We start from the raw sequence: 26,186 nt of genomic DNA on the forward strand, positions 1-26,186 counted from the left end.
AGAATCACAAATAAGATGCAAACAGAATCACAAATAACCATTTTGAACCAAGCATGAACATAGGTGCTTATAATAATACAAAGGGAGGTGGGATTCAACAAATATTCTCAAAGACAAAAAGTTTCAGGCAAAATACAAGTGCCGAAAGAAGCCCAACCACAGGCAGATCGCACAGCTGTTAAATTGCGATCAGCAACACTTGAGCAGCTTGCTCATCCAAAGCAATTTCCTTGTGGGCTAGTAACAACATCACAACTGGCAACACAACTGGCTCAAAGGAGAGATGAGACTGAAGGGGAGGGGAGAGAAAGAGAATTATGCATTATCGCAGAGCCCAGGTGGCAAAGCTGACAGAAAAATAGCTCTAAAGACCTGAGGATATCCATGCCCGGATGCAGTGCTTTTTTTCTGTGGATACTTAGGGCTACACGGAACAAGCACCTTCCCCCCCCCAAAAAAAAAATGTTAAAATTGTGGCACTTACTGTAACAACTTCATGGTGAGTACTTGCACCTGGGAACAAGCAACCTACACTATGCCACTATGTGGCAGTACCCTCACATATACAGTGGTACCTTGGGTTACAGACGCTTCAGGTTACAGACTCTGCTAACCCAGAAATAGTACCTCATGTTAAGAACTTTACTTCAGGATGAGAACAGAAATCACGTGGTGGCGGCACAGGAGGCCCCATTAGTTAACGTGGCACCTCAGGTTAAGAACGGACCTCCGGAACGAATTAAGTTCTTAACCTGAGGTACCACTGTACCATTTCTACCATTTAAAATTAGCCACAGTTCCAGGGCTAGATTAAGACCTTTAGAGGTCCTAAGCACTTACTGGGTGCCCCCATATATATCTTATTCAAAACATAAACAATAAGAAACTGTAAAAGCATTATTTTTTGAAATGAAATGAAACCTACAGTACAATGGGAAATGTTTATTTTTGCATACTACCACTTTATTACTATTTGGATTTCCCCCCCTCCTTTTTCTAATTTCTGTGATGCCCCCCTTCCATCCCCATGCTTATTTTGCTTAATGGTTAATCCAGTCCTGCACAGTTCCACGTCTCCAGAAGGTGGCAGGAGCTCAGCCATACAGCCTTGATGAGGGAGCCTGTTGTGGAGGTGCCTGGTTGCACCGCTCTCAGAATTTGGCGCCTGGGGCCACTGCCCCTCTGGCCTTGCCATGCTACACCACCGCTGCCACAAATTCCACTGCATGGCACTGCAATGAAAAAATCCCACAACAGGATTGCAAATAGATTTCCCCCGCTGGAAATAATTAACATGGAAATGAGCACCAAACTACGAAAGATCACATAAATTGCAAAAATTCACAGGTAAGGAAATGTCAGGAAGACAGAATGAAGTACCATCTGAATGCAACCCTTAACTATCTTGGCAGGTACTCAGATTCCTGTACTCAAATTCAGTAAAGCAGATCGAGAAGCTCTGCACATTTACTCACAATCTGAAAGTCAGTTTCCCACACAGAGATGAGTCTCTGAGGTGATCCCCCTTCTCTTTGCTCCAGGTATGGAGGGTCCTTGGCAAAGCGCCCTTGGGTTGGACTTCCTTCTCCATTGGTGGGCCTTGATGAACTTCCTGTCAGTGGTGGGTGGAAGCAGCAGAGTGCTGGGCAGCTGCGAGCCACCATTTAAATTTCCCACAATTCCCTGGAACACATTGCATCAGGAGCATTTTGCACGAATGAAAATGGTGTCTCCCAGACTCAGCTGTTGAGGGTTTTTACTTTAAGGGACACCCAGGGAAGGCATCAGTTGAGGGCCCTGGCAGCTGCCTGAAGAGAACCAGCACACTGATGTGGAGCCTATTTGCACATCAAGAAAACAGTATTTCTGCATGAAAAACAGTCATTTCAGACTGTGAACACCATGCATATCACACCCTTACACATACAACTCCCAGTGGCTTGGCAACTACACTTGTGGATTAAGAATGTAACATGGGTGAGCAGGAGGAATCACTGCCAGGGTTTACATGCCCTTGTAGCATACAGCTGACTGAGCCCCAGATAGCTGAATAATCCACAGAAGCTGCTAGGTGGCATTGCACTACAGCAAAGGAAAGGCTCAGCAGGCTGCTGTTCTCCCCATATCCTCTACAGAGTGATGATTAAAGAACAAACCTCTTCTTTTGTTCTTTCATCCTTTGCAGGGTTTATTTGGAATTAAACATCTTGTTGGCATTGGCTCTGTTTCCTTCAATTCATTGCTGTTTCATTCAATTCACCAATGCCGGTCACCAGGGTAGCTTTCTCATTTCATTGAGCTGAGATAAGTCTACTGCTGTTGTTTGGGTTGTGCAGGCATAAAATGTAACTGTAGTCAGGTTTTTAATAAGGATCTGGGTGCCCTTTCAACAGCTAAAGCCGTTCCTTGGCTTCAATTAGCTAATGAGGCTTTTGCCGTCATGAATCAGCTTCTGAGTTACAGCAGGCAACTGGCAGAAATAGCAAAGGTGGGTTGTACCTGCCCACATTCATCCTGAAAAAGGGCCATTGAGGGAAAAATGGGATGCAGTGCAGGGAAATTGTTCTTAGGATCTATTGTGGGGAGCTGGAATTCAGAGTACAGGGGAAAGACCTATACAGTAGTACCTCTGGATACGAACGGGATCCGTTCTGGAGCCCCGTTTGCATCCTGAAGTAAACGTAAGACGTGACTGCGCGTCTGCACGTGCTTGGGTTGCGTTTCGACGCTTCTGCACATAACGTCATTTTGAGCGTCTGCACATGTGAGAGCGGCGAAACCCGGAAGTAACACGCTCTGTTACTTTTGGGTCACCGCAGAGCACAACCCCAAAATACTTAACTTGAAGCTACTTCAACCTGAGGTATGACTGTGTCTGTTATTAAATCACATGGCAAACACACTTGAATTTCTCCCCATTCATTTCACCATTTATAACTTGATATTTTGCTCCATGTAGCAGGAACCCTTAAACCTGACTGATGTTCTGTGCTGTTATACATAGCTGTCAACTTTTCCCTTTTCTTGAGAGGAATCCTATTCGGAATAAGGGAATTTCCCTTAAAAAGGGGAAACGTTGACAGCTATGCTGATATATGTGACAAAAACCCAGCCCTAGAGCAGTCATCCCCTTCTTATATTTGCTTTGGATGGTACAGATGGGTTTTTGCACAAGCATAAATGTTTGCATGGTGCCAGAAACAGACTACCTCACAGCACAATAATTTATTAGATTTACATCCTGCCTTCCAATGTGACATATGGAGTAAACATTTTCCTGCACAAAAAGAACTCATGATGCAGATTTAAGTGCCAAGACAGTTTTCTTTTTGAAACCCCAAAAAAGTCTGGGACAAAACAATATCCCAATCAATGTATCCATTTTTTGTCACTGCGGTGCTTTTCGTCCCAGTCAATGTTAACGTATTCCATTAGGTATTATATTTTATTTCTTTAAAGGGGGGAATTTTCTGCATTTGTGTGCCTTCTTTGGAAGATATTCGCTAGCTGTGCAAATTTTGCTTTTCAGATGACCAATAACTATTTGTAAGAGAGGAAGACTATAGGATGCATTTTAAAATTGCTTCAGCCCAGCAAGATTGTGCTTGGTTTTTAATGTGCTGTTTACTTTGAAAACATTTTGATGACCGTGGCAAACTAGAAACATTCAAAATACATTCCATGTTTCTCTCCCCCCCCCCCTTACAATCCACTGTGTCTTGGTTTCTGAGGTAATGTATGCTGTAGGCTCAAGGAAACCACAATAATTCCTACAGCTGTGCTCCTCCCTTTGATTTTGACATCAAACTTAATCAGCTCTTAAAAAAATAAAATCTCACAAACCCAAGCTATTGTTTTCATGTTATTCAAAAGTAGTTTTAAGATGATTCAGCTCCTAAGCATTCACATACCCTTCCCACGTAAAGTATGGGCCATGCAAAAGCAATTGGGCATCTCTATTGTGCTGTCATCAAAGTTCATTCAAAAATATTTGCCAGTGTCTGTATTGCACTGACTGATTGGACCTGGGAAGCTATGCTCCCCCTAAGTGCCTCTTCCTAGCACATCTGGAGGTCATATACAACAGAGAAAAACTCAGAAGAGGGAACCCAACAATGCACTGAACACGGGTTGAGTTTATGGTGAAAATAAGATTTAAATCAAAGCCTACTCTAAGCCACAACACTACATTAAGCTCTCCTGCTTAAGGTAACAAGATCTAAACATTTAGAGTGGAAAAGGTTGAAATACAAACGTTCCTTCCCATAAACTCTGTATTTTTCTTTTAAATTATTACTATTATTATGGCTTCAAAACCAGTCTCCCAGCTGCTTCTTTCACAGTAGCAGCTGCCACTCCTGATTTAATACAAAATTCTAATTCAATACACGAATTTGTTCTGCAAAACTTAAACCACCCTATTTAATGACTGACATATTTTTATTATTTATAAATATTCTATCGTAATATTTAATGTCATGTTTATGTGGTGCATTATTTATAAAGTCTACATTTGTTTTTCCTAAAGAGCTAAGTATCAATTAGTGGATGCCATAAATAAATATTACTCTCCTTGCAGACAACTTCTTGAAATGCAAGAAGGGGTAGGGAAATTAAAACCAGGACCCTTGCCAGTGTGCATGCTTGAGGAATCTCAGGGCTGAGTTCACAAGCAACTCATCCAACTGGATTAACATGGATGATCTACTTTCTGATTCACTACAGTGGTACCTTGGGTTACAAACGCTTCAGGTTACAGACTCCGCTAACCCAGAAATAGTACCTCAGGTTAAGAACTTTGCTTCAGGGTGAGAACAGCGGGAGGCCCCATTAGCTAAAGTGGTACCTCAGGTTAAGAACAGTTTCAGGTTAAGAACGGACCTCTAGAACAAATTAAGTTCTTAACCAGAGGTACCACTGTATTGGATTCAGAATTACATCTACCAAATGCTACCAAGCCCTCCACAGAGAATGCAGAAAACTGATGTTTTTTTAAGGGAGCAAAGGTTCCTCACATTGCAAGCTTTGATTAAGCACTCACTGTGCAGAACATGTTCTAAAAGATGCCAAATCCCTCTAGTTCTCAGGTTAGGGCCCCAATCCAGATCAGTAGCTCAGTGCTGCTAATTTATGAAAATAAGACCCTGCACTCAAATGCAGTACTACATAGCTAAGGTCACGCATAGCTTGGCCCAGACTGGACATTATTGGAGGAAGAATGGTGGACTAGATACCCCTTGGGTCAGATTCAATCTATATGGGCTCTTTATACAGTCCTATCCCCCTCATTTTTTTTCAGTGTTGGCTTTGCCTGAAACATGCTGAGTATATAGTTTTCAGTGCTTTTTCACTAGGTGTCACTTTAGTGCTACTTGGATAGCTGACAGCACTAAAGCAGCGGTATTTGAAAACCTTGAACCCTAAAAGCAACTCTTCACAGATCCTCTAGCAGCATTCCCTCCAGATGTTTCACAGGAGATAATGGGCTTATCCAGGATAATTTAGAGCACAATCGTGTAATTTATAGTACAATCCTGTTATCTAGTCAGCATCTTTACAGCAGAGGTGAGAAACCCCAAGTCTGGGGGCCAATTGTGTCATCAAACCCTTACTATCTGGCTCATGGGCAGCAGCATAGCGTTGTTTGCTGGTGCCCGGGGTGTTTGCCTGGCAGGGCAGGGTGTGGAGTGTGAACAGAACCCACTGTATTAGCTTAGCCCTTGCCACCCACGCTGCTGGGCAAATGCATACAGAGGGTTCATGGGGCCTGCTGTGCCGCCTGCCCACCCACCCATGCAGGAAAGAGCCTGGATGGCCACTGCAGCCCATGGCGGCTGAATCTCCTCAATGCTGGTTGGGTGGACATTCAGCAAGGGGGTCAGGGGCATGGCAACATGGTCAGGCCAGGCTCTGGGGTCCAGAGACCCCTGGCAGTAGGCAAGGTGGAACGTGGATCCCTGCTTTTGTACCCCCTCAAAATTGTGCACCTGGGGCTGTGCCCCTGGGCCCCCCACTACACCCCTCCTCGTAGGACTCTCCCCGTGCCATACCCCATCTCCCTAGGCTACAACTCACAAGCCCTGCTCTGCACCATCCTTGAGAGCTTTTGCTCAGACAGAACAGGTCCTTGGACTCTCCCTTGCCTGGAGAGAGGCATATGTTTTTGCATAAACCTCTGACTTTTGCATGGCTGGAAGGTAGCTTACTGTACAAAAGATAAGAATCAATTGTGCCACCTTTAATCATTTGTTTTTAATCAAAATGCCTCAGCGAAATGCATCCCATCTCACTTTCCCCCAGCCAAATCACTTTTCATGAAAGAGACTTTTCTCTTGGTGAGATGAAGCTTCCTGCTAAGGTGAAAAGAACAATAAACGAATCTGCAGCAAACAAGCCTGCAAAGAATTCCTTAAGGATCTGTAAACAGAACACACAGCAAGAAAGCACACATAGAGAGTGCCAAGTACGAAGACTCAAAAGCTTTCCCCGCTGCGATGCCATCAGGGACAGAGATGATCTTTGCAAAAGTTGTGAAGGTCGCATAGTGTTTGCTACATTTATGTGGCTTATTTTATTGTGTTGGTGCAGATTTGGAATCACACCAAGTCAAGAACAGATTCAGCATGAACTTTCAAGACACAGTAATCATCCAGGTTGTTTTGTCCTACCCAGTGCCAGTACAGACACAGCATGACCTCTCAACTAGGGATAAGGCATGGGGTATCATGCTTGCTCCTCCAGAAGAGCACCAAGCATCTGAGTGAGCAGCTGGTTGAGGCCCTGTCACTCAGCAGGGTCCATCTGCCCTAGGCTCTTGCTTTAAAAATAAATAAATCAGGGCTGACTCTACATTGGGGAAGTGCAGGTTGAATGTTGCTGACATTCAACCACCCAATTCTGTGTAGATCACAGAACTGGGTTTTGTCCCAGTCCAGTAAGAAACAATCAGTATTAGGAAACAAATTCCCTCCATCGTGTCCACTCAGAGAGAGAACATCCCTCTCACAGTTACCTTTCTACAACATCCTCTCCATTCCAGCAAGTCGAACTGTCTTTCATCACAAGATCACCATCACAGAGTCTTTCAGTTAAAGAGGCATAGATTGTTCTGGATCGTTTCATGTAGTTGATGAATTCCCTAGAAATGAAAAACATAACATTTGCAATGCAACACCAACAGAAGCACATTTAACATTCTAGGCAACTTCGTAATCTTAATCCGATGTTCATTCTTAAACTTCTGCCCAGCTCTGTCTAACTATTCTACTGAGTTAGCAATACATGAGCAAACACATGTACTGAAATCCCAAAGGGTCATTCTTGTATGAATAGCATCTTGGTATGTGTGTAAAAGAGAGAAGTGGCAAAGCAGAGGAGAAGGTGATGCCTTCCCTTCCCTACCACTTTCCCCATTGAAAGGTTCCTGCTTCAAGTCAATTTCCTCAGTCACCAAGTTCCAAACCAAACCTTCCCCATTTTCAAGTGTGTCCTGGAGAACACAGAAAAGACCCAGGTGGTGGTTACAGCAAGGTTTTTGCCTTTGGAATGGATAATATTTCTGCTGAAGAGCCATCCAATGAAATTCTAAGAGTAGAGTCTAGTCTAGATTTGTATAAGATACCACCTATCAAAAATTCAGGCATCCTAGTACTTCCTTCATTTAAATTATGGTGTCCCAAACTTGGATATCCAGCTGTTTTGGGATTACATCTCCCACCATCCCTAGCTAGCAGGACCAGTGGTCAAGGATGACGGGGATTGTAGTCCAAAAACAGTTGGAGACCCAAGTTTGAGAAACCCTGATTTTAATTCTAACATCAAGGAGAGAAACAACTGAGTAACAGTTGCTGGAAACTTCAGGAAGAAAGAGTCCTCTTGGCCACTGTGAGAACAGGATGCTGGACTAAATGGGCCATTGACCTGGTGTCACAGAGCCAGCAGGGAAGGCTCCAGAGTTGGAGGAGGGGGAGAACAGGGAGCCAGTAGAAGAGGCAGGACTGAGAGAGGGGTGGAGTGGAAGGGGAGACCACTCAGGTGGAGGCAAGTCTCCCTGATGTTAGAGAACAGCAACACCCCTCTACCAGCTCAGGCACGGAGGGAGAAGGAACACCAGTTCCGTCAGCCCAGGATAGGAGGGGGTTAAAACGCAGAGAACAACGCAGACATTTGGGATTGTCCAAGCTGCTTTGCTGGAGGAGGAGCAGGAAGTTCCCACTCCGGGGATCTGCTACGGACGATTCGGACGCTTGAAGCGATGCTCTGTACCTTGTAAATAGTGTACAATAAAAACTGTAAATACAACTCTGATGGAGCAGGGGGGTTTATTGCAAAGGGCTCACCAAACCATCACACCTGGTCTAACAGTTTTAAATATTATTATGTAACTATTTCCAGAACACAAAGTCCTAGGTATTTTCCAGACGCCTAGCCCTTACCATGAAGACAATAGCATTCTTAGCATACAGAGGATGACCCAGTCTCTGTGTGCCTCAATCTCACCATAGCTGCAAGAGGATTTCCATACCACTGACCTCATCCTGAGCCACTCTCTCTCCCTACAGGTCCAGGTGCAAGAACTACTGGACACATAAGAGGAGGAGTTGGATCATGCACACAAGTGCAATTATTACATTTTCTCCAGATACAGATAAAAGGCCAATTCTAGCTTAGGAGTGGCAAGCAAAAGTGAGATTTTAGTAGTGAAAAGTCTGCATGTTAGGATAGGAATGTACAAACTCCCTTTTAATACTGAACACAAAATTGAAATGCATACTTTGTTTTGGAGAGTGATATATAAATTTTTAGTATAGAAACAAAAAGGCTTGACTGAAAAATATGATTGAAACTTCCGAAGCTAAGACGTATTCAAATTTCATTGTCTATGTTACCCATTGTCTATAAAATAGAGCAAGGAGAACATTTTCTGGTATGTCTTTAAACAGTAGACACCTTATTTTAAAATGATATCTGAGCCAAAAGTTTCAGTATTTCCCCCCTCTTAATAACACGGTCCTTCTAGATGGTTGCATTTGAGTTAAGAAATTAATATTAGAGGCATTTTATGGTAATGCTGAACAAAACCTTGTACTCTTAAAACGAAAGCAAGAGCCTTGAGGTTTGGACAGCTCATTTAAAATGAAGAGACAAAAACATGTCAGCTTCTTTTCATTCTTACCGGGCCATTTTTTTCAAACTTCTGGATTTGTCATTCTTTGAAGCTTTCAGAGGCAGAGAACTGGAGTGGGCCAGGGAGAATAGTCAGAAGGCGGGGAGGAGGAGTGGGGAAGCAGGAATTCAGGCAAAGAAAGAAAAAGAAATGAGAAACAAAAAGTAATAAATTATTTGAAAGAAAAGATAATCAAGAACATGCACAGGATTAAACCAGAGAAGCACAAATGCAAATAAAAAAATATGCTCCAGCAAATAAAATATGCTTCAACCTATATATTAAAATATAATAATAAAGGCACAGTCCACCCACAGTTTAGTTCTGGGTAGATTGTGCTTGAGGATTTGAACTTTACTCTAAAACATGTTAAAAGAAATTTATTCTTTTTTTTTAAAATGGATACTATTACAAAATGAAGGTTCAAAATGCTGAAAATAAATCTCCTGAATTTATCTCCAAATGTCACATTAAGAAAAGTTATTGCATACATGTGAGAACAGAGCAGGACAAATGATTTGTAGATGAGAAGAAGCACATGTGAAAGTGCTTGAGATGGAAAAGCATTCCTTCTCAGGGGAACAAAACACTTATTTCCACAGGGAAAAGAAACAAAGAAAAGATCATTGCCCCTTCAGGGATATTGGAAGGGTAGGGTTAAGTGACTAAATAAATCCGTATCTGCTTGTTTTAGTTTACATCCTTTGCGAAGTGATGTAGCTCAGTGGAAGAGAACCTGCTTTGTATGCAAAAGGTCCCGGGTTCATTCCCAGGTGTACCCAGGTGAATTTCTGGAGAAAATATCTCTGTCTGAAACCTTGGAGAACCCCTACCCATCTCTGTAGACAATACTGAAGCAGATTGACCAATGTTTGTATATGTTCCTTATATTCCTATGAAATCCCTATAAAGGAGTTTAGATTCGATATCCCGCTTTATCACTACCTTAAGGAGTCTCAAAGCGGCTAACATTCTCCTTTCCCTTCCTCCCTCACAACAAACACTCTGTGAGGTGAGTGGGGCTAAGAGACTTCAGAGAAGTGTGACTAGCCCAAGGTCACCCAGCAGCTGCATGTGGAGGAGCGGGGAAGCAAACCCAGTTCACCAGATTACGAATCTACCGCTCTTAACCACTACACCACACTGGCTCTTAAGGGCTTCATTTGAGTTACAAGAACCTTCCTGAAACTTTAGATCACTGACATATTTTAACTCAGAAGGTCCTATCTTATGAAATGTGGTTGTTTGTAATGGACTAGTGTATGTCCTTATATTGTTTAAGTTTAAAATAGAGCACAACAGGTAGTAGAAATACAGTAAAATCTTGACATATTAGCTGTTTCCTTCTCCAATTAAAGTGCCAACGGCTCTGCTTTTAAACAAAGTGCATTTACAGACTGTGTTTAGTAGCAGAATCCCAGATAGGATAGCCAATACCATCTATATGTCGGCTCCTTGTATGAGCGACTGCTCCTGCGATCCTAAAATGTTTCAGTACTGCTCATTTTGAGACTTCCAAGTTTAAAGAAAATTGTATTTCCAGGGTCCGTTCATTTCTGAGTTGTGTTTGGTAAAGAAAAACAAAAGAATACCACTAACATCTGCTGAATAGGCATAGCATCGCATGTACATGCAGAGATAAGAAGAACTGAAATACCATGCAGTTTTTGAGCAAGCTTTAGTCATGCCAGTTTCATCCACAGAGAAACAAGTTTCACAAAGTTCAAAAGATATGGGAAGAGGAAAATAAATTTAGATGGCGATAAAACAGAACACCATTACTTTGAGCAAACATCAGCTACAGGAAACAGAGTGGGGGGAGGAATGGGGTGGAAGGAAGAAATGCTTACCAATCTGGAACAGATTACATCACAATCTTGGTAGAAAAAGAAGGCTGTTCTAATATTTTATTCTATAGCTGTATGCTGGTCACCAGTTAGTCATTAGGACTGCCTACAGCGTCGGCTGACTTCAGCCCCAAATGGAATTTGTAGCTGCTCAACTACTTTATGTTACTCTAGATCTTGAATTTGCAAATGAGCATTCACAAGAGTTCCTTGCATCAAAAGGGAACTGCTTACAGGAACTTTGCAATAAAGAATATCATGTTGCTTGTTAAGGTATCTGAAGTTGGTTGCAGTGTATTGGTCTAATAAGCTACAAATTAACACCTGAATTTCTGCACATTATTAACTCAGATGGGTCTGATTCAGAGTTAGAATGAAGTAAGGCTGCTCACATGGGCTTTAACTGGTATACTGGTAATGGATATATTATTTCCTCCAAACAGCTGAAGAACAATTTATTGTGTATTCAGGTATTCTTTTATCTGCTTGAACGCTAGAGACAAATAAGGCGTTTTGGTGCAGATTATATTGCTCTGCTCAGAAAATTCATATGACTACTTCTGGATTCTCTTATGGGTTAAATTAACCTGTTATGGAATAACAAAAAAACATAATAGGGGACCAGAGAATCTGCCTTATGTCTCAATTAATCAACTCTTTCCATTAGTGGACAAGAGAGCAGAACTCAGCTCTAGGAATCGTTGGATCCATCCCAACAATGGCATATGGGTAAATGCTTCTTGCTCACCAGCTACAATGTTAAAATTTGGCCATATACCGCTGCAGGGCAAAACATAACCTGATCTTTCTCTTCAGTTAGGTTGTAACAGTAAGCAAGTACACAAGGTAAAGGTAAAGGGACCCCTGACCGTTAGGCCCAGTCGTGGACAACTCTGGGGTTGCAGCGCTCATCTCCCTTTACTGGCTGAGGGAGCTGGCGTTTGTCTGCGTACAGCTTCTGGGTCATGTGGCCAGCATGACTGAGTCACTTCTGGCGAACCAGAACAGTGCACGGAAACGCCGTTTACCTTCCCACCGGAGCAGTACCTATTTATCTACTTGCACTTCGACGTGCTTTCAAACTCCTAGGTTGGCAGGAACTAGGCAGAGCAATGGGAGCTCACCTCATCCTGGGGATTCGAACTGCCGACCTTCTGATCAGCAAGCCCTAGGTTCAGTGGTTTAGACCACAGCGCAACCCGCTTGCAAAGTACATAATATTTACTAATACCACGAGTGTGGAACCTATAGCTCTCCAGAAGTTGTTGGCCTCCAATTTCCATCAGTCACAGCCAGTATGGTCCATGGTTAGGGATCATGGGAGTTGTAGCCCTCCATATGTTTTCAACTACAAGTTCCCCGTGTGTAAAATTGAAGCATTTAAATCTAGATTTCTAAATAGGACCAGTTTCATATAAACATGCTTAGTGAATATGTAATGGAAGTGAGTATTGGAAAGCTGAATTCTGGTTTCATAAGTTTTTTTCATTTTTTAAAAATGGTGCATTTTGGGAAAACTCCAGTTTCAAATTTATGAGGAAAAATTGTTGCATCAGGGTTACCTCCTTTTACTGCTTAGAGTATTTGAGTGTGTCATTGTCAGAGCCTGTGTCTCAGTTACTTCCTTTGCTTGAACTATGTTGTCTGGTAAAGGTCTCACTTCTTTTTCTTCAGGCTGTCCACACACTTTATCTACCTGCAATAAAACGGAGGGAGAGAAAATGATTACATGATAAGAACTAGCAGGCATGCTTAGCATCAAAGCTCCAACGGTGGAGAACCTACATGAGAAGGACCATGGGATGGAGATGGAGTATCAGGATAGCCATGCATTTGTTCAATTGCGTATTTATATGCATTATCTCTATGTGTTGTCCATATGAGAACACACATCCACCTGTGGTTCGTCTGCAACAAAAAAACAAGCACTTGCATGGGGCATGTGCAATGTAGGAATTGCAAGAGGCACTGAATGCATTTCCATCAGATTGCGCAACACATGTATCAGAGAGGGGTTTGTGTGAGTTGTAGGACCAGCTCCTGCATGTAGCCATGGTGTGAAATGACCCTAAAGCAGGCTTAGGCAAACTCAGCCCTCCAGATGTTTTGGACTACAATTCCCACAATCCCAGACCACTGGTCCTGTTAGCTAGGGATGATGGGAGTTGTAGTCCCAAAACATCTGGAGGGCCGAGTTTGCCTATGCCTGCCCTAAAGGGTTGAATACAGATAGTACAGCAGTGACGAAATCATTCCAATTCACTGTAAAGGAGCATGCTTATATTTCCAGAATACTTCTGAAACTTAATAAGCTATTAAAATTTAGTATCAAAATAGAAAGTTGAAGTAGAGCAGTATTATAACAAACTATGTAACAACAACAACAACAACAACAACAACAACAACAACAACAACAACTATTATTATTGTTGTTGTTGTTAATTAATTTATTTATTTATACCCCGCCCATCTGGCTGGGTTTCCCCAGCTACTCTGGGCAGCTTCCACCAAAACATTAAAATACAATAATTCAACAAATATTAAAAACTTCCCTAAACAGGGCTGCCTTCAAATGTCTTCTAAAAGTCAGATAGTTGCTTATTTCCTTGACATCTGATGGGAGGGCAGGCACCACTACCAAGAAGGCCCTCTGCCTGGTTCCCTGTAACCTCACTTCTCACAATGAGGGAACCACCAGAAGGCCCTCGCAGCTGGACCTCAGTGTCCAGGCAGAATGATGGGGGTGAAGAAACTCCTTCAGGTATACTGGGCTGAGGCCATTTAGGGCTTTAAAGGTCAGTACCAACACTTCGAATTGTGCCCGGAAACATACTGGGAGCCAATGCAGATCTCTCAGGACCAGTGTTATGTTGTCTTGGCGGCCGCTCCCAGTCACCAGCCTAGCTACCACATTCTGGATTAGTTGTAGTTTCCAGGTCACCTTCAAAGGTAGCCCCACGTTGAGCGTTATGTTCTGGCTTGCAAGAGCAATCCTTTCATATCCATCACCTAGAGTTTTGAGATATCAGCCATGTGGGCTGGAGGAGGTCCTCTTTTTAAAAAAGTGGTTTTGATGTTGCAGTGGCACGGCTTTAGAAGCCCTGCCAGTTGTGCTAAGAATGAAAATGGATAAACATCATCATATGTACCATGTATCAAAAATCAGGAATTCCAGGGGACCCCCAAGGTTTGAAGAAGTACTGAAAAAACTGCTTGGAGAGAAATGGAAAATTGTGTGGAAGGCAAAATAAAACAAAAAGTATTCAGTGCCTGCAATGATTATATCTAGCTGAAAGGATGGAAGACACCTGCAATTCAGTTAAAATTTTAAAAAAGCAATAAACAATGCAGCAATTCTAAAACTAAAGGCCAATGACAACCCCAATGAATACATTGCACAACATGAACCGAATGGAAATGATCAGTAACACAAATGATTACAATTAAAGCTTAGCCAAGCTCTATTGCTACATACTAATTGCTTTACTTCTGCTTTTTTAGTTGAATTGCATGTGATTCCTTGAAACACACATGACTAGCCCACAAATTATTTATTATAAACACTTCAGTGTGCTGTTTTCTTCTTCTTCTAACTTTCACAATAATAATGGTAATGTTATAAGGAGGTATGAAGCAGAAAAGAAGTCCAAAAAGAAATACTCAAAAATTTCTTAGAGATTATGGTGATGGGTGACTCTCACCATCCCTGGCAACTGGCCAGGGCTGATCTGGAAAGCCATAGGTTCCCTATTCCTCTGCCTTATCTTCCAAATAACATATAATTAAGGGTTGCAGAAACATTAGCTGAAACAAACAGAATGAGAGTTTTAGGTGGCTGACCTATTAATGAAAGCTTGCAGCTGTACATTTTGCAGTGTGTTACTGAAATGATATACTACCGACCTATTTTTTGTGTAATAATTATCAATAATTTGGCACCCATAGAGATGTGAATTCTAGAGTTGTGAATACACACCCCATCTGATTTGTGGTAGTTCCTCAGATATGGGACCTGATTTAACATCTCGTATTGGACCCAATCGGACCTGGGAAGACCTGAACCAATCCAGGCCACAACTTGAATTGGGGCCCTAAAAGTACTCTAGTTTTTAACATTAATACTGGCATGGGGTGGGGCAAAAATGAGGCAAAACAGCAACTCTCACCTGCATTGTTTCCTTCTCCCCCCTCCAGACTGCATGTTTAATCAACGTTTTAAACACTAATTAAACATGTGGTCAGCAGTGGGCGGGGGGAAGTCACCAACCATGTATTTCTTTAGGGTTTAAAACCATGATTAAAGAGGTCCCTCCCCCAATTTAAATGAATAATGGTATGGAAATATTTCAAATAAATAAAGTGAGTGCAATGTATGAATAATAAAAGTGATAACTAATGGTGAAGTCTAAAGGTGAATGCAGCATTAATTCCTATCATGGAATATTGTTTGACAGCACCATATACTGTATTTTCCTTGGCTATTTTGTTTTCCATACCAATAGCTGGTTGATAACTGGTAAGTGTAGCCTATCAGTCTCAGCAGTATGCCTGTCTTTCTTAATTCAAGAAGTTTACATACATGAAGCATTGTGCAGTTATTACAAATAATCACCATTTCAACAGCTTCACACCAAAAAGGAGAAAAAAGATGCCCTCATTTGTCCTTTGAATTCTCACAGCTTGAGAGACCCAACAGATTCAGATCATATTTAATATGTCTATAATCAAATACAGAGGGGGGGAAATATCTCCTTCTAAAACTGGAAATCTCTTATCTCGCTAAATCTCCAGATCCTTTACTCTCTGTTCAGAGACATCTCCGATTTCTGAAAGGGAGACATTTTTCAGGGGCGAATCTAGCTTGCAGAGAGTTGAAAAGGTATTTTAAATTATTGCAGACATTTTGCAAATATTCAGTGTAATTCCAGGCGCGGTGTATTAAAAAATAAATAAATCCCAGCAATGTGGCAATATGATCTTTTGAACTGACTCATTGCTTTGTGTGACCTGAAGACGCTTAAAAGGATAATGGCTATCTGCGCAAAGATACCCTTAAGATCAAGTACTAATCATTCTTGACTGTCAACTCGTACCTTGTTAGCGGTGACGTTTGGCTTTGGATATTGACAATCAGAAAAGGTTTGTGCCTAAGGGTATAATTACCATAGTCCGGTAAATAAAAGGGGAATCTATTGGGAATCAATTCAATAAATCCTTTTAAAAGCTCTCAAAAATATTAGGTAACTCTTTAGAAAGATAGCATAAGAAGAAATCAATTTAAAAGATTTCCATTTTAATTCAATTTCCATTTTGGAAATTAATTATATTAGGCCAGAGATGTCCTGGGAGCTCATGTTCTCTTAGCTGGAATTAAAAAAAAAAAAATTATCAATGTATGGCTGAAGCTTTTTTCTTTCTTTCTAAGTCATGTCCTCTTGTAAAACACACATAAAGAAACATGAGAACAGTCTTCACAATACTGAGTAAAATAGTAATTAATCTAAACATGGCTAATAGAAAGCATGCACAACCAAAGCTCTTTAATTTAAAAAGGTTTTAAAAATCTATAGCTTTTCCCTATACAGGGAGAAGTCAGCCAAAACATTTTTATTTTTTTGGCAGGCATTTGTGGGTATTGTTTTCCAAATGGGATTTTGATCCCTACAGTCTGATTTAACTTTTTAAAATGATGTTTTAATGTGACTGTGATTATTTTTGTTTCCTTATTATAAAAATGTACAAATGTATGTTTGCTGCTTGAAGATTTTAACGGAAGGTTGGGGTAAAAATACTGAAATTAATACATCCCACACATTTTACTTGGCACATTCTTCTGTGAATCATTTAATTTCGCAACACGGTATTTTGAAGCTGTGAAGTTGGATGAGAGGTCAATAAAATATTAACCTCTGTTGGTATTATGACTCTGTCTGGTTGTACACTACTCTATCCCACAGAACAAGATTTTTTTGCCTTACTCACTGCCTCATCACTTCCCCCAGCAGACATAGACCAATTTACAAGGTCAGTTGAGCTGAATTTCTCTCTCGTGACTTTGAGCCAGAATATGAAACCAGGATCAGAATTGGTTTTCGTATCCTGGTTTCTAAACCAAGATTAAACCACAGCTTCCCCGTTCATTTGCTATGGAAGCAATGGCTTTGCAAATCCTAGAAGTTGTCTGTTATGGCATACAAGAGGAGGGAGGGGTTGTGGAAGCACAATGCTTGCATTAGACCAAAATAGTTATGCCTCTGTTACTTGATAGCTTGCCTAAACTGGCAGGTACCTCATTCAAACAACAGGAAAGCTTAATTGGCCAGCCAAGAAATCACATGCTAGCTATACTTATCAGTCCTCAACATGTCCAGCAAATGGCTTATTCCCAATTTGCCCATTTGAAAACCTAAATATCTAAGCGTGTAATTTGCCTATGACTCACACCCATTGTCATGAGGCTGCTTCAGAAGCAGAGAGGTGACAATGATAATATTATTTTTACCTTAACTCTAATTCAAATGCATTTTTATTCATATGCACCTATTTTTTATTGTGTTTTATTATTTTATAACAATATTTTATTATCTGTGGCATGGGTGAAGATGAAAATACTCCCTTAGGATTAAGTCCTTATCTTCACAAGACACTGACTTACCGCTTGAGTAAACTACAGTCCAATTTAGAAAAATCTGAGATGTTTCAACTGCATTTATGTACACATTAGGTGCTCAGTTGATGACATATATGGTATTCAGTAGCAGTGTGCCTGTCTATGTTAACTGCAATAACTTATTGATTTGACCCAAAGGTCAGCATTTAGGAAACAAGAAAGATGACACCTTCTCTTTTCTTCTGAAGAACTTGTGGACTATGAATGCAGGCAATCTGTCCCTTCCTGTCATCATGCCATAAAATGTCATCCCTCCCTCCCCACTCTCTAAATATGCATGCAAACAAAACCATCACAAGTCATCACATAAAGCTTTTAAACACCATTCAGTTCCCATGTGAATTGAAAACTACTTCATTTTGATTGAATTTGCCAGTCAATGCAGCTTATATTCTTAAACTATAGATTTCTTACTATTTCTGAAATACATATACCCTTTGAAACCTTCTGCTGTCCACACCTTTTAACTCTGTCCCCTGTCACTCTCTACTGGAAGGCTGGTTAGTACTAATAGAAATATTTTAGGTACTATTTCTACTGTTGCAGATGAAAATCTCCATTTTTTTCAATAATTAAATTATCTTATGCTAGATTTCAGCCTCCAATGACTTTGAAAGTATTCTCCACTTTTTAAATACTTCAAGCAATAGTCAAGTAATGATTTGGCATGACAACTTTTTTTAAATAAAAAAAGGTACTTTCCCCACTAGGAACAAGCGAGTCATCACACAGACAATTAAATATGGCTATGCAAAGATGCCCCTGGAGTGTCTGCCCAGCTCTGAACCTGCTGTTGCCTTCCCCATTTGTGACAGCAATGTTGCTGCTGCTGGTTATTGCCATAATAATAATATCATAATAATTTATTATTTATACCCCCAAAAAAATCTGGCTGCGTTTCCCCAGCCACTCCGGGCAGCTTCCAACAAAAGATTAAAAATACATTAAAACATCGGTCATTAAAAACTTCCCTAAACAGGGCTGCCTTCAGATGTTTTCTAAAGGTCGGGTAGTTGTTTATTTCTTTGACATCTGATGGGAGGGCATTCCACAGGGTGGGCACCACTACCAAGAAGGCAACATGCCTGGTTCCCTGTAACTTGGCTTCTCGCAGTAAGGGAACCACCAGAAGGCCCTTGGCTCTGGATCACAGTGTCCACATTGAACAATAGGAGTGGAGACGGTCCTTTGGGTATACTTGGCCGAGGCCATTTAGGGCTTTAAAGATCAGCACCAACACTTTGAATTATGCTCACACCTGCCTCTGCCTCACTGTGTGAGCCACTGCTGAGTCAGTGTGAGGCCTCAGTGGCATGAATTAGGAAGTGTGAGGGTTCAGCCACTATGCTTGTGCTGCTGGCACACTACCGGGAGCTAAGCCATGGCTTGGCTTAGTGCTGCATCCAAACTCAGAAAGGAGTCAAACTCTTCTCAACATTCTGTGTACAGAGTTGGTATATTATGGGCTGATGCAGAACAGGCTTTCTCTGTTGTGGCACCCTGAATATAGAATGCTCTCTTCTTGGAAGTCTAGCTGGTACCAACTGTGGCATCTTTATGGCAGCAGCTTGAAGCCCATTTATTTTCCAAAGCTTTCTGTGACTGAAATAATTTTTATGGAACCATCCCACAGCATTCAGTTTTTACCTGGGTTATATTACTGGTGTCTATCTGCTCAGTGTTTAGCATATTATTGAGACATGCTTTGCATATTTGATTTCATATGTTTGTAACCCACATTGGGGTTGGCAAAAAAGAGGGGTGAAGTAGACATTTCCTAAATAAATATATAATATATTTAGAAACTGGTATTACGTGTTCCTGACTCCCTAACCCCCACCTTCAATTGCTTCTACAGATTACTCTATGTATGCAGAGAGTCTCAACTAGAATAAATTCCTGGATAATTTAATTTTTTACCAGCTGGAAATACTGGCTCTTTGCTTGAATTAATACTAAAAAGCAATATACCACTAAAATGAATCATTCATCCCTATGCTGATGCACTTACACAAATGCACAAGCATAATATGCTGTTATCTGAATTACATTACTATAATATAGTTCACTATATAAATTAACTTAACAAGAACCAAGAGTGATTAGATCATGAATCTTAAATATTCTCATTCCGCAACAGCAGCACTAAGAGAAGATTGTCTCCATTCTGATCCTTTACTGATCTGTGGGCTTCACTTTCCAGCTTTCATACAGCCTTAGACAGGCATGTTTCTCCTGGTGGGATGAGAGGGAGAACAGGGATATCCTAGCTAGCTCTGTCTGCCCTGCCCACCCCCACTACCTTCCATGAACTGGAAGGCAACCTTCCGCAGTGGGGAGAATGTTGTACTCATGGAAGCAGCATGATATCAGCTCTATATTGTGTGGAGAGCCTCTACAAGTATACAGGGTTCTTGCTCCAGACGTTTGCCCTCCCATTTGTGAAAGGCGAAGTTGGGAAGGCACAAATCCAGCAAACAGCCTGGAACAAAAAGGGAAGGACAGGTAAGAAACAGACAGCCAGGGTTTTATCAAGATTAGGATGACAGGAGACAAGGGAGTTTGGTAGTGGGTCTTTCAGGACTCTGGACAGAGCCCAGGAAGGCGACAACAACTTGTTCCAACTAGTGCTACTTCTCAACTGAGCTGTTTTATAGTCCCTAAGCCTGACTACATGTCACAGGCTCCACCCACTTGCTGAGCAGCGTGGAGACTTACATTCTTGGTCTTGAGTCTAGAATGAGCTTGTGCTGGGCAAGCTGCCTGTGTTTGTGTCTCAGCTCCATGGAGTGTGAGCCTCTTAGAGGTGAATATGCTTGACTCTTGCTGGCTCGGGCCCTCTGTGTTCAAGTTACTGCTGGACTCTGAGGTCATGACCAAAGGCAGTAGGACCAAGCAACAGGGAAACAACAGAAGTGGTAGAGATGGGTAGTGTGTCTCTGGTTTCCCTCATGTGATTCTATGGACATGGGAAGAACAGCTAGGATTTCTAGTTTCAAACGAATTTCTGAAACAAGAACTCCTCAGCACAGCTTCCAGTTGCTTGACATTATTTGAATCCATTTCCTATCCAGATTATTAGAGTACATGTGTTTTAAGTGTTTGATATAATTGTGCTTGTTATTCTATCAAGCTTCTTTGTGTGAGGTGTTCTACTGACGCATCCCTGCACTACCACAGGTTGGTAAAACAATACCAAAATCTAAAATAAAATATTGATGCAACCATATGTACAAACCACAAGATTTGTTTTCTGTGGTTTTCTTATCTATACACACAACTGCGCATGTGAATCAATAAAATGCTTCACAAAAAGTATTGTTATGCAAACATATATATGGCTGAAATGAAAGCAGCAACAAAAGGAACATGAACAAAAATTGGATTTTTATTGTTTTAAAGGAAATAATCAAGATTTCTAATGCATTTGACTCCACTTTAGAAATAAGGCCAGGTAATTCAGAACTCCAAACTTGAGGGAGGAAAATGTGATTTGAATAATGTCAGAACATCCCTCGAAAGGATTCCATGGAATTTTATTTCCAAGACTCAAGGAATTATTGATTACTTGAAACTAAACAAAATCACAACTCATGTGAAAGTTCTAGAGATGAATAGATATTTAACTACCCATCTTTTATATGCCCATCACAAATAGTCTTAAAACCCCCAGCATTACAACCTAAGTTGATAGGTTGTAGGTTTGTCTTGTCCTGTTATCTAGTGCCTCTGATACATATGTATTAAGAATATTCCTGGAAACTTTCCTACTGCAAATAAATGATATGTATATTCATTTCATGCCCACAATAACAGACCGATGCATTTTAAGAGTGTCACAACAATCTGTAGCCTGTTGGATCTATGAAGATGTCTGACCTTCCAGAAATGGGCATGGAATTCTTGGCTTGTTCAGGAAGTAGACACTGTGGCTGTGACATTTTCAACTACTGCAGTCCATTTCTGTTTGTCATGAGATAATCACAAGTGATCATCTCATGCCCAGGGTAGGTGAGACTGTTGTGTGACTGCAAATAATATAGGAGTTTGCAGAAATCACATAAAATAACTTTACTTTCATTTTGGCATGAGAGGGGCAGCTCTGTCCAACAAACGACACTTCCTTTTCTTTGAGCTGCAGAAAGGAGCCCTTTCTTTTTTTAAAAAAAAGAGAGAGAGAGAGAGAGACAGCAAGAGAATGAATATTGTATTACAATCCTTTGTACGCTGCCCGCCTTCCAACATGGAACCTTTAAAGCAAAGTGTAAGCATCTAGAAGTTATCCCACAATATGATGTCTCTCAGATAGGCAAAAGGTCACTAAGAAGTTACTAAAGAAAGGACTTTCAGTGGAATGTTTTTCAGTGTATACCTTCCACCACTGCCACAAAGAGAGTTATCTGCTTAAAAAAATGAATAAGGGAGAGTGACAGAGAGGGGGTAAGGTAGTTCTGAATCTAAAGTTCTTCAATAAAGCTTTTAGCTAGTTCATTGACCTGAAGTGAGATACCAGCAATGAGCAGTTGTAGAACATTTGGGTACAAGTGTCAATTTGCACTATCTTACACTATCTGTTTTGGCTATTCCACATCACACAGAAAGCAACTCTGATTTCTCTTCACAGGCCATTATTATGTTTCTTATTTTCCTACAGCCCCACAAAAAACCTACATAAAAATGAAGTGCAGATAAGCAAAACCAGTTGCACATGGACCTGCCTTTAAAAATGGTTTGTGCTTAGTTCAGAAACTTTGCCCAACTTTGCCCCCACCCCCAAAACCCTTTTGTGTCCGGATTTTCACTTTTTGAAATATGGCAACCCTACATACTATGCCATAACGTTAGCTGCACTGGCTCAAAGTCTGTCGCTGCATCAAATATAAAGTGCTTGTTTTAACCTAGAAGGGAAACATTAACAGCTTAGGACCAGGTTAGAAGGAGTGTCATCTGGTTTCCTATTGTGCTCCCTGAACACTTAAGATTCTCTTTCGAGCTGCTGTTGCAGGTGCTTCTGCAAAGTAAAGTGAGATGGGTGTCTGCCAAAGCAGATCTTCCTCAATTGGCTGAAAACCTTTTTATTCACCCTGATTTTTCAAATCTGGTTTGTTTTTATGCTTTCTCTGTTATAAGAAAATTCTGTCTTTTATTGTTTGTTTTAATTGTTATATATTGTATATTTTAACACTGTTTCATTTGCAGGTCACCCAGGGAATATTTCTTGATGGCAGCTGTATCATTTTTTATTATTTCATTCATTCATTCATTCATTCATTCATTCATTCATTGAATTTATGTACCGCCCTATACATAAAGGTCTCAAGACAGTTCACAGAACAAAAGCAGAATATAAAACCACAAAATAGATAATCAAAATAAAAACAACAACCCAATAACCTCCCCCACCCCCACATTTTAAAAGGGCATAGAATGTCAATCAAATCAATCAAAGGCTTGGTTAAAAAGGAACGTTTTTGCTTGGCATCTGAAGGTGTATAATGAAGTCACCAAGTGAACTTCCCTGGGGAGAGCATCCCACAGATGGGGAGCCACTGCAGAGAAGGCCCATTCTCGTGTTGCCACCCTCCGGACCTCTTGAGGAGGAGGCACACGAAGGAGGGCCTCAGAAGATGATTGCAGTGTCCATGTTGGTTCACATGGGGAGAGCTGGTCCTTGAGGTATTATGGTCCCTTTAAAAAGAATCACTGAAAGTTTTAAACACAGGTGAAAAGACTTTCAAATGTGGTTGGACTACAACTCCCATTATCCATTACCATTGGCCATGCTGGCTGGGCCTGATGGAAGCTGAAAATGTCTGAAAAAGCCACAAATTCTTTCAGACCGGGTTTAAAAGGAGCATAATGTCCAGAGGCTCTGGTAAATGGCAGCTATACACCCTGATCTTGGCCATATATACTCAAAATAAGTTTTGATGAGTTTCCATGAACTTACTCCCAGCCCATGTAAGTATGCTTGGGTTGCAGTCATGGGTGCCTAAGGCCAAAATGTAAGGGCTCTTGGGTAGGCAAAGTATATTTTTCCTCAGCATATATACTGCAATGGTAGCAATCTTTTTTAAAACCCTAAAAAATATTTTAATATAGAATCCTTGTAATAATTGAAAAGAAGAGTAAATGTAAAACATGCCAAGCCTTGTTATTTTTTAAGTCTGAATTGCCTTTGGGGTAGCAAATGAAAACTCAGAAATGTAAAATATGAAAGTAATAAAACACACAATTGCTCAGAACTTGATAATGATCTTTTTTGGGGGGAAATCTGTGGATTTCTGGTGACCTTTGATGATGAATCTGAGCGTTACATTTAGTTGAATGTATTTGAAATGAAACCTAAAATAAAAACAGCTGTTGGAAGAACATGCATGACAAACCTTTTCATTGGGAAAAAATGCTGCTTTGGAGCTATTTTGTTTTGGCTTATTCTAACTAGACTGGCATTCAGTGAATTTGATTCAATACCAGACCATTTACAGTAGCTGTTAGTGGCATCCAGTAAAGCCAACTGGATTGTCAAACATCTCAAAATGACATTGTCAGAGCCAATTCCACCCAAGCAAGACTTATATTGCCCAATAAGTTTGGAGTGCATTTTTAAAAATGCCATTTAGCTGTGTTGGCTCCCTAAAATGCCATTTAGCTGTGTTGGAGCCTAGGAGTTATGCAGTGGTTATAGACAGACAGTGTTTTCACCAATAACAATCCTTGCTATTCAAAGAGCAGAGACAACTCTGAGCCACTAAAGCTCTCTTCAGAAATTACAGTGGTACTTCGGGTTACATACGCTTCAGGTTACAGACTCCACTAACCCAGAAATAGTACCTCAGGTTAAGAACTTTGCTTCAGGATGAGAACAGAAATTGCGTGGCAGCGGCGCAGCCACAGCGGGAGGCCCCATTAGCTAAAGTGGTACCTCAGGGTAAGAACAGTTTCAGGTTAAGAACGGACCTCCAGAACAAATTAAATTCTTAAGCCGAGGTACCACTGTAATTAAAAGAATGCACAGAGGGAAAGCAGGGCTGTGCAAGTTGGCCCCACCCCCTCAGTCTTCTGGCTCCACCTCCAGACTTTCACACATTGAGCAGAAGGTCTGAGGAGGGAACTGAACCACATTCAGCTGGACATATGCAGGTTGTCTCTTTAGACCAAGAATGGGATAGTGCTATGTAGAAGTGGGCTCCAGGTGAACCTTGGAAGATGTGAGCAAGATTTGAAGAAGGAGAGAGTTGACTTTATTAGATTCAGAGATGAGGAAGAGGCTTACAATTGATTTCCAGTGCTGGAAATATCTAAATAACCTGACTGACTAGAATGTGCTCTGACACCCTATAATTAGGGGGGTCAGAGAATCCCAACAAAAATGGAAAAGGAAGCAGAAATTGCTGTGGTCTGGAACAGAAATCAGTCAAATGACTATGACTGGTCTTCATTCATATCACTGCCTTTTCAGTCAACAACTGATACCTACTGAATTTTTTCCACATTATCTTAACATTTCATTTACACCGAAATGAATGTAAAATACGTAAGTTATGTAAATGGTGGCACAAGTGATGTAACATGTTAAATAGTGGACAGCAAGCTAAATGTCATGGTATTTGGCAGAAACCAAACTGCAGCAGAGCAGAAGCAGCACTGATTGGAAAGAATACAGATCAGACTAGAAAATGCTGCCTCCTTACACCCCCAGCTCAATATTTTAACGGGGGGTGGGGTGGGGGGGAGATCAGCAGCATAATGTGCCCTTTTGAAAACAAAACAAGTTTCTTTTCTTCAACCTTTTCGTTTTTAACAAAAACCTGAAACATCTGAGTGGTACATTTATAGTTTCTTGGATGACAGCTCCAAATTTAAACATTCCTTTGTTCCGTGCCTGTACAGAATCTTCCTTCAGCCCATATATCACTACCCCATTTCAGGAATTTATGGCACACGAAGATAGACTGTAGGGATTGCACAAATTACCTGAAATGCTTCCTTATGAGAACAATGAAAGAAAACTGCTATAAGGCCAAATCTTAAAGCAGGCACAACGGAGCAGCTGAATAATTGTGCCAGCGTTATTTTAACAACAGTAGTTACCCTTTTTTATTCAACATTTGCCCTGAAATGGACATTTCTGCATTGCTCAATAGCTGACTCAAATTCCTGACCCCACAGTTGGCCTATAGTCGAGAACCCCTGGAAATCTCCTCCCTCCACGGTTACTGATAGTTAAAAAAAGAGCTTCTCCTGATGCCTGCAATTGCCATAAGTGGAGAATCGGCTAGGTTTAAAGATGGATTAAAATTCTACTCTCCACACACGCTGTAGTCCCAATCCAGATCATGCCAGGATGCTTCCTTTTGCGTATGAAAAAGCACATATATAGCTAGAGGCTATGAATTAAACTGAATGTGTTTGACACTGAATGTGTTTGACACTGAAGGCTCATTCACACTTGCATTTGTCTCCCTGCTCTTTACCACAGCATCAAACCAAACGTCAAGTC

General features: G+C 41.0%; 1 protein-coding gene across 2 annotated transcripts in view; it reads right to left on the bottom strand.

Annotated features, from left to right (window-relative positions):
- The window catches only part of LOC309341766 (glypican-5-like), a 408,077-nt gene that overhangs the window by 220,201 nt on the left and 161,690 nt on the right, over positions 1 to 26,186 (bottom strand). The window contains exons 4-6 of one of the 2 annotated variants that reach the window (XM_081861554.1): positions 12,576 to 12,709; positions 9,176 to 9,235; positions 7,013 to 7,138 (exon numbers count right to left, since the gene is read on the bottom strand). In XM_081861554.1, the coding sequence (XP_081717680.1) occupies positions 7,013 to 7,138; positions 9,176 to 9,235; positions 12,576 to 12,709 (320 nt within the window). The remainder of the gene's footprint in view (positions 1 to 7,012; positions 7,139 to 9,175; positions 9,236 to 12,575; positions 12,710 to 26,186) is intronic. The other variant, XM_081861555.1, reaches the window with a different exon arrangement.

This window comes from Podarcis erhardii, assembly GCF_964252035.2.
Source record: "Podarcis erhardii genome assembly, chromosome: 5".
Lineage (NCBI taxonomy): Eukaryota > Metazoa > Chordata > Lepidosauria > Squamata > Lacertidae > Podarcis > Podarcis erhardii.